The following is a 12,365-nucleotide window of genomic DNA, read 5'->3' on the forward strand; positions in this document are numbered from 1 at the left end:
ATATAATATAATATAATATAATATAATATAATATAATATAATATAATATAATATAATATAATATAATATAATATAATATAATATAATATAATATAATATAATATAATATAATATAATATAATATAATATAATATAATATAATATAATATAATATAATATAATATAATATAATATAATATAATATAATATAATATAATATAATATAATATAATATAATATAATATAATATAATATAATATAATATAATATAATATAATATAATATAATATAATATAATATAATATAATATAATATAATATAATATAATATAATATAATATAATATAATATAATATAATATAATATAATATATAATATATAATATATAATATATAAAATATAAAATATAAAATATAAAATATAATATAATATATAATATAATATATAATATAATATATAATATAATATATAATATAATATATAATATAATATATAATATAATATATAATATAATATATAATATAATATATAATATAATATATAATATAATATAATATAATATATAATATAATATAATATATAATATAATATATAATATAATATAATATAATATAATATAATATAATATAATATAATATAATATAATATAATATAATATAATATAATATAATATAATATAATATAATATAATATAATATAATATAATATAATATAATATAATATAATATAATATAATATAATATAATATAATATAATATAATATAATATAATATAATATAATATAATATAATATAATATAATATAATATAATATAATATAATATAATATAATATAATATAATATAATATAATATAATATAATATAATATAATATAATATAATATAATATAATATAATATAATATAATATAATATAATATAATATAATATAATATAATATAATATAATATAATATAATATAATATAATATAATATAATATAATATAATATAATATAATATAATATAATATAATATAATATAATATAATATAATATAATATAATATAATATAATATAATATAATATAATATAATATAATATAATATAATATAATATAATATAATATAATATAATATAATATAATATAATATAATATAATATAATATAATATAATATAATATAATATAATATAATATAATATAATATAATATAATATAATATAATATAATATAATATAATATAATATAATATAATATAATATAATATAATATAATATAATATAATATAATATAATATAATATAATATAATATAATATAATATAATATAATATAATATAATATAATATAATATAATATAATATAATATAATATAATATAATATAATATAATATAATATAATATAATATAATATAATATAATATAATATAATATAATATAATATAATATAATATAATATAATATAATATAATATAATATAATATAATATAATATAATATAATATAATATAATATAATATAATATAATATAATATAATATAATATAATATAATATAATATAATATAATATAATATAATATAATATAATATAATATAATATAATATAATATAATATAATATAATATAATATAATATAATATAATATAATATAATATAATATAATATAATATAATATAATATAATATAATATAATATAATATAATATAATATAATATAATATAATATAATATAATATAATATAATATAATATAATATAATATAATATAATATAATATAATATAATATAATATAATATAATATAATATAATATAATATAATATAATATAATATAATATAATATAATATAATATAATATAATATAATATAATATAATATAATATAATATAATATAATATAATATAATATAATATAATATAATATAATATAATATAATATAATATAATATAATATAATATAATATAATATAATATAATATAATATAATATAATATAATATAATATAATATAATATAATATAATATAATATAATATAATATAATATAATATAATATAATATAATATAATATAATATAATATAATATAATATAATATAATATAATATAATATAATATAATATAATATAATATAATATAATATAATATAATATAATATAATATAATATAATATAATATAATATAATATAATATAATATAATATAATATAATATAATATAATATAATATAATATAATATAATATAATATAATATAATATAATATAATATAATATAATATAATATAATATAATATAATATAATATAATATAATATAATATAATATAATATAATATAATATAATATAATATAATATAATATAATATAATATAATATAATATAATATAATATAATATAATATAATATAATATAATATAATATAATATAATATAATATAATATAATATAATATAATATAATATAATATAATATAATATAATATAATATAATATAATATAATATAATATAATATAATATAATATAATATAATATAATATAATATAATATAATATAATATAATTTTTGTAAATGACAAGTATGCTTTTAATGATTAAGGTATATAATCCAGCAAGTGTATAGTCACTTTGTGAAGATATGTTGGAATCAGGGATATTGGGCAAGTGTAAGGGCTTGACCCTTCCAGTACTTTTCAGCTTCTATATACTACAGTGTAATTTTGTGTAGTTCTTTTCAGTCTGACCACAGTGCTCTCTGCTCTCTGCTGACACCTCTGTCCGTGTCAGGAACTGTCGAGAGCAGGAGAGGTTTGCTATGGGGATATGCTTCTAATCTGAACAGTTCCTGACATGGACAGAGGTGTCAGCAGTGAGCACTGTTGTAAGACTGGAAGGAACTGCACAGCTTTCTCTGTAGTATACAGTAGTTGATAAGTACTGGAAGGATTAAGATTTTAAAATAGAAATAATTTACAAATCTGTTTAACTTTCTGGCACCAGTTGATTTGAAAAAAAATAATTTCCACTAGTTCCCACCAGAGTTCCCCTTTAAGCACTGTCCATCAGACATATACATTTGGGGAAGCCTCCGACATATACATCCGATGTATAACTATGACGGATGCCACATTGTGGTATTTTGTTAAAACATGGAACAAAGAATGTTTTTGTTGTACTATTCCATCCAGCAATCTCTGACTCGTGTCCCTAATGTAGCCCAAAGTGACACACCATCATCCTCTGTTTGATAAATAGGGGTTTAGGAATCTATTTAATGCATGTGTCAGAACCTATCCTGGCGATAACATTAAATGGACCCTGCTTGTCACTGCTTATGTCAAACTGCAAAGATTGTACAGAAATAGTTTGAGGAACATGACAAAGAGTAAAGGTATTGACCTGGCCTCCAAATTACCACAGGGCACTTTAAGATGCCTTGACAGATCTGAGCTGTTTTAGCAACATGAGGTGGACCTACAGAATGGTAAACAGGTGGTTCACGCAATTGTAGTGTAAGTAAGATACACAAAAATAAATGAATATACGGTACTTGTTTGTCCTTCAATATTTATTTATTTTTTAGTATTTGGAGGAAAAACTACAATTGTATTATTATTATTATTATTATTATTATTATTATTTATTATAATTTATTTTCTTTTTTTTTATGTAAAGGGCACAGGAACATCTGAAAACATACTAATAGAAATCCTGGCATCCCGAACCAGCAAGCAAATAAAAGAAGTGGGGGATGCTTTCTACTCAGGTACTTCACTGGTGAAAGTGTATCGTAACATAATAATGTGAGGTATTAGACATGGTTTGACTATATTATAGGTGTATATTGTGTACGGGCGCCTACATAAATGTTTGTTGTAAAGGTCCTATGATAAGTTAAAAATATGGCCTAGCTGTCTTTTATAAGATCTCACAGCTGACAATGCGCATCAGAACAAAAACCAAGCCATTAGTTGGAAAGAACTTCCTGTAGAACTCAGGATTGCATGGAGGCACAGATCTAAGGAAGGGTACAAAAATTTCTCCTGCACTGAATATTCTTAAGAGTATAGTGAGCTCCAGTATTCATAATTGAAGAGCCGTGGTTGTTCCAAACTTCTTCTGAGAGCTTGCCACCGCACCAAAGTATATAATCTGGGAAGAATTTTCTTGGATATATAGATTACTAAGAAGAATTAAGAACCCAGTGGTAAACGTGGCTGACTTGAACCAAATCGAGCATCTCTAGGGAAACGTAAAAAATGACTGTCCATCGACTGTCCTCACCCAACCTGACAGAGCTTGAAAGGATGTGCAGAGGAGAATGGCAGAAAATCTCCAAATCCAGGAGTGGAAACCTTGTGGCATTATACCCAAGAAGACTGGAGGCTGTAATCTCTGCCAAGGGGGCTTAAAATGTAATACTTATGACCAGCTTTATTCTACTTTGTTTCTTTGAAACCATTTGAGTTTCCTTAGCTGTGTGCCTGGGATCATTGTTTTGCTGAAACGCCCACCCTCGTTTCATCTTTTTATCAAGAATGTCTTGGTAAATTTGCCTATTCATCCCTCCTCCTATTACGTGAAGTTTGCCAGTAACGTTTGCTGAAAAGCAGCCCCACCGCAGTTCTCATTAGAGATGAGCGAACTTACAGTGATTCGATTCGTTACGAACTTCTTGGCTCGGTGGTTGCTGACTTAAGCCTGCATAAATTAGTTAAGCTTTCAGGTGCTCCGGTGGGCTGGAAAAGGTGGATACAGTCCTACGACTGTCATTGTTGGTATGGTGTTTTTTTAATGGTCAAACCATGAAGATTTTATTATCTAATAATAAAAAAAGCATACAATACAATGCAAAAATTATCGGAACAAAGCCCTGTTCAGCCTCAATATATGGTATGGTGTTTTTAAGGGTGATGTGCAGTGCCATTTCTCCTCCAAACATGGAGGAAGATTTATCAAAACCTGTGTAAAGGAAGAGTGGTGCAGTTGCCTATGACAACCTATCATATCGCTTCTTGTGTTTTTTTTTTTTTTTTTTTTTTTTTGAGAGGTCTTGGTAAAAATGAGAGACATAATCTAGTCGCTATGAGCAACTGGTCAATTTTTCCTTTGCACAGGTTTTAATAAATCTCCCCATGGTATTTATTATGGCTTCCAAACAGTTCTATTGTGCTTTTATCTCACCATGCATTTTATTCAGCAATGGAGTTTTTTTTGCATGGTCAGTTGTACTTTGTAATGACATCACTCATTATACCCTAAAATATATGGTAGACCCAAATTTGGGGGGTTCGTTTTCACACTGTACACTTTACGGTAATAAATACATGTTTTTTCTTTATTCTCTGGGTCTATATGATCAAAATGATACCCATAGTTACATACATTTCTATTATTGTACTGATTTTAGAAAATCTCACAATTTTTTTTACATAATCCGTACATTTAAAATTGCCCTATTTTTGACCACCTCTAACGTTCTTATTTTTCCGTATTCAGGGATGTATAAAGGATAATTTTTTGCGCCATGGTCTGTAGCTTGTTTTAGTGCCATGTTTGCATATATGTGACACTTTGATCGCTTTTTTTATTGAAAAAAATTGCGGTTACATGTGTCAAAGCAGAAATTTTGGAAAACTTTTTTTTATTTTTGTTTTATAAACGTTTATGCCATTTGCCATAGGGGATCATTAGCATTATATTTTTATAGCTCAGACATTTACGCATGCGACAATACCAAATATGTTTATCCTTTTTTTTTATACGCTTTTTTGTAAAAATATGGGGAAAAGGGGTGATTTAAAACTTTATTGGGGGGAGGGGCTTTTTCATTTTTTATTTTCTGTCGGCTAGCTCAGGGGGCTGTTCGAGATGTCCGCAGGCTGTTCGAGATGTCCGCAGCGAAATTGCGGCATCCCGAACAGCTGTGGGACACGAGGAGGGTCTTCTACTTTGCCTCCTGGTGTCCGATCGCCGAATGACTTCTTCTCAGTGCCTGAGATCCAGGCTTGAGCAGTCAAGCGGCAGAATCATCGATCACTGATTTCCTATGAGAAACCAGTGATCAATGTAAAAGATCAGTGTGTGCAGTGTTATATCTCGCTATGGGCGCTATAACATTGCAAAAAAAAAGTGAATAAAGATCACCCCTAATAAAAGTTTGAATCACCCCCCTTTTCCCATTTAAAAAAAAGTGTAAATAAAAATAAACATATGATGTGATATCGCCATGTGCGGAAATGTCCGAATTATAAAACTATATCATTAATTAAACGCACAAAAAAATTTCAAAGTCCAAAATAGTGTATATTTTGGGCACTTTTTATATCATGAAAAAATGAATAAAAAGCGATCAACAAGTCAGATCAATATAAAAATGGTACCGTTAAAAACTTTAGATTTTTGTGCAAAAAATGAGCCCTCATACTGCCCCATATGCGGAAAAATAAAAGTCAAGGGGTCAGAAGATGACTATTTTAAACATTACTTCTCCTACATGTAGTTATGATTTTTTTCAGAAGTACGACAAAATCAAACCTATAAAAGTAGGGTGTCAATTTAATCGAATGGGCCTACAGAAAAAGTGTCATTATTACAGAAAAATGTACTGCGTAGAAACAGAAGCTCCCAAAAGTTACATAATGGCGTTTTGTTTGTTTTTTTTCAATTTTGTCTCACAATGATTTTTTTTTTTCCGTTTCGTCATAGATTTTTGGGTAAAATGACTGGTGTAATTACAAAGTAGAATTGGTAGCGCAAAAAATAAGCCATCATATGGATTTTTAGGTGCAAAATTGAAAGAGTTATGCTTTTTTTAAAGTAAGGAGGAAAAAATGAAAGTGCAAAAAAACAGAAAAACCCCGGGTCCTTAACCCCTTCAGGACGGAGCCCATTTTGGCCTTAAGGACCGGAGCGTTTTTTTGCACATCTGACCACTGTCACTTTAAACATTAATAACTCTGAAATGCTTTTAGTTATCATTCTGATTCCGAGAATGTTTTTTCGTGACATATTCTACTTTAACATAGTGGTAAATTTTTGTGGTAACTTGCATCCTTTCTTGGCGAAAAATCCGTAAATTTGATGAAAAATGTGAAAATTTTGCATTTTTCTAACTTTGAAGCTCTCTGCTTGTAAGGAAAATGGATATTAGGAATACATTTTTTTGGGTTCACATATACAATATGTCTACTTTATGTTTGCATCATAAAATTGACGTGTTTTTACTTTTGGAAGACACCAGAGGGCTTCAAAGTTCAGCAGCAATTTTCCGATTTTTCACAAAATTTTCAAACTCAGTATTTTTCAGGGACCAGTTCAGGTTTGAAGTGGATTTGAAGGGTCTTCATATTAGAAATACCCCATTATAAAAACTACACCCCCCAAAGTATTCAAAATGGCATTCAGTCAGCGTTTTAACCCTTTAGGTGTTTCACAGGAATAGCAGCAAAGTGAAGGAGAAAATTCACAATCTTCTTTTTATACACTCACATGTTCTTGTAGACCCAATTTTAGAATTTTTACAAGGGGTAAAAGGACAACATTTTTACTTGTATTTGTAGCCCAATTTCTCTCGAGTAAGCACATACCTCATATGTCTATGTAAAGTGTTCGGCGGGCACAGTAGAGGGCTCAGAAGGGAAGGAGTGACAAGGGGATTTTGGAGAGTACGTTTTTCTGAAATGGTTTTTGGGGGGCATGTTGCATTTAGGAAGCCCTTATGGTGCCAGAACAGCAAAAAAAAAAAACACATGGCACACCATTTTGGAAACTAGACCCCTCGGGGAATGTAACATGGGATAAAGTGAACCTTAATACCCCACAGGTGTTTCACGACTTTTGCAAATGTAAAAAAAAAAAAAAAATTTTTACCTAAAATGCTTGTTTTCCCCAAATTTTTTTTTTTAAAAGGATAATAGCAGAAAATACCCCTAAAAATTTGAAGCCCAATTTCTCCCGATTCAGAAAACACCCCATATGGGGGTGAAAAGTGCTCTGCTGGTGCACTACAGGTCTCGGAAGAGAAGGAGTCACATTTGGCTTTTTGAAAGCGAATTTTGCTCTGGGGGCATGCCGCATTTAGGAAGCCCCTATGGTGCCAGGACAGCAAAAAAAAACCCACATGGCATACCATTTTGGAAACTAGACCCCTCGGGGAACGTAACAAGGGGTTAAGTGAACCTTTATACCCCACAGGTGTTTCACGACTTTTGCATATGTAAAAAAAAATTATTTTTTTTTTACCTAAAATGCTTGTTTTCCCAAAAATTTTACATTTTTAAAAAGGGTAAAAGCAGAAAATACCCCCCAAAATTTGTAACACAATTTCTCCCAAGTACGGCGATACCCCATATGTGACCCTAAACTGCTGCCTTGAAATACGACAGGGCTCCAAAGTGAGAGCGCCATGCGCATTTGAGGCCTAAATTAGGGACTTGCATAGAGGTGGACATAGGGGTATTCTACGCCAGTGATTCCCAAACAGGGTGCCTCCAGCTGTTGCAAAACTCCCAGCATGCCTGGACAGTCAACGGCTGTCCGACAATACTGGGAGTTGTTTTGCAACAGCTGGAGGCTCCGTTCTGGAAACAGTGGCGTATCAGACGTTTTTCATTTTTATTGGGGAGGGGAGGGGGGCTGTGTAGGGGTATATGTAGTGTTTTTTACTTTTTATTTTATTTTTTGTTAGTGTAGTGTTTTTAGGGTACAGTCACATGGGCGGGGTTTCACAGTAGTTTCTCGCTGGCAATTTGAGCTGCAGCAGAAAGTTTGCGGCAGCTCAAATTTGCAGCCAGATACTTACTGTAATCCTCCGCCCATGTGAGTGTACCCTGTACGTTCACATTGGGGGGGACATCCAGCTGTTGCATAACTACAACTCCCAGCATGCCCGTTGGCTGTCGGTGACTGCTGAGAGTTGCAGTTTTGCAACAACTGTAGGCACACTGGTTATGTATCACTGAGTTTGTGACCTAACTCAGTGTTTCACAACCAGTGTGCCTTCAGCTGTTGCAAAACTACAACTCTCAGCAGTCACCGACAGCCAACGGGCATGCTGGGAGTTGTAGTTATGCAACCAGCAGATGCACCACTACAACTCCCAGCATGCACTTTAGCTGTTTGTGCAAGCTGGGAGTTGTAGTTATACAACAGCTGAAGGTACACTTTTCCATAGAAAGAATGTGCCTCCAGCTGTTGCAAAACCATAAGTCCCAGCATGCCCATAAGGGAATGCTGGAAGTTGTGGTGGTCTGCCTCCTGCTGTTGCATAACTACAGCTCCCAGCATGCCCTTTTTGCATGCTGGGAGCTGTTGCTAAGCAACAGCAGGAGGCTGTCACTCACCTCCAACGATCCAGACGCTGCAGGTCAGTCCCACCGCCGCCGCTGCTCCTGGGGCCCCGATCCCAACATTAACGCCGGGGATCGGGGTCCCCAGCACCCGCGGTGCACGTCCCGCACCCGCTCACGTCCTCCAGAAGAGGGGCGGAGCGGGTGCGGGAGTGACACCCGCAGCAGGCGCCCTGATTGGTCGGCCGGTAATCCGGCCGACGAATCAGGGCGATCGTGAGGTGGCACCAGTGCCACCTCACCCCTGCAGGCTCTGGCTGTTCGGGGCCGTCAGAGACGGCCCCGAACAGCCAGTAATTCCGGGTCATCGGGTCACTGGAGACCCGATTGACCCGGAATCGCCGCAGATCGCTGGACTGAATTGTCCAGCGATCTGCGGCAATCGCCGACATGGGGGGACATAATGACCCCCCTGGGCGATATGCCGGGATGCCTGCTGAACGATTTCAGCAGGCATCCGGCCCCGACTCCCCTCCGGCTAGCGGTGGGGGCCGGAATTCCCACGGGCGTATGGATACGCCCTCGGTCCTTTAGGACTCGGGATGCAGGGCGTATCCATACGCCCTATGTCCTGAAGAGGTTAAGGGGTTAAAGTGCCTGTAACCAATGTTATTTTTATATTTTGTAACAACTAGGTTGATGGTCTTGAGACAGTTCTTTGCTTTTACCAATTATGAGATAGGTCTTGTGTGACACCTTGGGAAATACTTTTTTTGTAGGTCATCAGCTGGGACTAAACCAGCTGATATTAATTTGCACTGACTAGGAGCTGGATTGCTTTTTAATTACTGATTTCAGCTGTTGTCTTGGCTTTCCATAACTTTTTGCACCACCCTTTCTTCTTGTGTTCAACACTTTTTTTTTTTTTCCTTGTGTCTTTTCACATGATTACACCTAACTTAATTTATGAACTTATTTGTTTTTGTATTGGATTACTTGGGTTATTTCCAACATCTGGTGAACATTTCATGTCAATAACACCTTTCGAAATATTTAGTAAAAAAAAAAAAATGGAGATGTGTTCAATACTTAAAGGAGTAGTCCAGTGGTGACCCAGTGGTGAACAACTTATCCCCTATCCTAAGGATAGGGGATAAGTTTGAGATCGCGGTGGGTCCGACCGCTGGGGCCCCCTGCGATCTCCTGTACGGAGCCACGGGAAGGGGGCGTGTCGACCTCCGCACGAAGCAGCGGCCTACACGCCCCCTCAATTCAACTCTCTGGCAGACCCGAAGCTTCCTTCGGCAATCTCCGGCTCTGCCGTAGAGATGTATTGAGGGGGCGTGTCTGCCGCCGCTTCGTGCGGAGGTCGACACCCGCTATCTGGTCAGAGCCTGGCCCCCGTACAGAGAGATCGCAGGGGGCCCCAGCAGTCGGACCCCCCCGCGATCTCAAACGTATCCCCTATCCTTAGGATAGGGGATACGTTTTTCACCACTGGACTACCCCTTTAATTCAACCACCATATGTATTTTAAAGATAGACAGACAGATGTTGTAAAGCAGTAATAGCATATCACTAGGTTATAAAGATTGAGGGTCTGATCTGTAACCTCCACTGATCCAGAGAATAAAGTAGCTGCAGCTCAAATTTTTACTTTCATAGCGGCAACAGCAGTATTCTTTGTGCAAGAAAAATGCAGTAAGGGGAATGTTGTTCTAAACCAGTGCTGTGGCCCTTTAATTCACAAAATCAGTGGGTTCCCAGTGTTTATACCCCAACTGATCATAAAGTAATGGAATACCTGTTGTTAACTCCGTTGAGGTGACTAGTGTTTTTTTGTTCTTATATTCTGTTCTCCTACTGTAGATTTTTCACGTGCATGTCTTCCTTGCAATGTCTGAGCCTGTATGACATGTTCTTGTTCAATAAAGCATTTGAAAAAGGAAAAAAAAACTGCAAATAATAATGTTTTATATGGTGCCAAAAAAAAAAAAAAAAAAAAAGTATGGAATACCCTAGCAATATGCCATCACTTTAAAAGAGCATGTCAGTTCAGGCATATTTATATCTTATAAAGTGGGTTATCTGGAGATAACAAAAACCTTTTCAAATAGTTGGGGTATGTTGTAAAAATGGAAATCAAAGTGCGGGTGGAAGAGTGTATGACTAACAGCTGCCAGTCCCCCCTTCTTCCTGGTTTTTGTGAAACAACATCCCGATAGGAGTGATGGCACCTTAGTGGGTAGCACCTATGGGAATGACTCCAGAAACTAAAAAGTGGGTACCAGACCCAACCAAATGGCAGTTGTGGAGGACCAGGGGAGGAAAGTATGACATGGAGGTAGAGAGATCCTTTTTAATTATTTGTATTAGTTCTGGTTCATCCATATATGCAATCAAATTATTATTTTTTTTTATCTTCCGCAGCATATAGTAAAAGCCTTGGAGATGACATCAGTTCGGAGACATCAGGTGACTTCCGAAAGGCATTGCTGTTTTTGGCCAATGTAAGATATTTACTGAACACTGTTTTGGTTTTTACTTTATTATTAATAATTTTTATAGTTTTTTTTTTTTTTTTTTTTTAGAATGAGTTGAAATAGAAATGCCCTGGTTAATTCATTAATTGCCCTGCTGTAAACAGTAGGATGACTTAAAGTGGACCTGTCAGCATGTTCTTACACTGTAAACCAGGGATATCTTTTAAAAGAAAGGCTCACCCTTAATACGGTTTGATACTGTTATATAAATTGACCCCTCTAGTTCTTGATTATTTTAACCCCTTCACGACGAGCGACGTACATGTACGGCGCCGCGAAGTGTCACTTGGCGCGCGGCGACGTACATGTACGTCGCGGGGTTCCGGGAGCGCCGCGTCACCGGTAGCGGTGATCGGGCCGGGATGACTGCTGTTATCTAACAGCAGGCATCCCGGCACATCGCCGAGGGGAGTCCTGAGACCCCCCCCCATGACCGCGATGCGCGCAAATCGCAGGTCAATTCAGACCTGCGATTCCGGGTCATACGGGTCACTGGTGACCCGGAAAATAAGAGGGATCGTAGGTGTCCGAGACACCCTCGATCCCCCTAAAGGTATAGGAGTTTGGTGGCAGGGGTGCCACCCCTCCTATCCCTGC

The 12,365-nt window shown here is 33.1% G+C and overlaps 1 protein-coding gene across 1 annotated transcript in view; it reads left to right on the top strand.

The window, feature by feature from the left end:
- The window catches only part of ANXA3 (annexin A3), an 86,032-nt gene that overhangs the window by 36,786 nt on the left and 36,881 nt on the right, over positions 1-12,365 (top strand). Inside the window, exons 6-7 of the mRNA XM_056568809.1 lie at positions 3,611-3,701; positions 11,656-11,735. Coding sequence (XP_056424784.1) covers positions 3,611-3,701; positions 11,656-11,735 — 171 coding nt within the window. The remainder of the gene's footprint in view (positions 1-3,610; positions 3,702-11,655; positions 11,736-12,365) is intronic.

Source organism: Hyla sarda, chromosome 1 (assembly GCF_029499605.1).
Source record: "Hyla sarda isolate aHylSar1 chromosome 1, aHylSar1.hap1, whole genome shotgun sequence".
NCBI lineage: Eukaryota > Metazoa > Chordata > Amphibia > Anura > Hylidae > Hyla > Hyla sarda.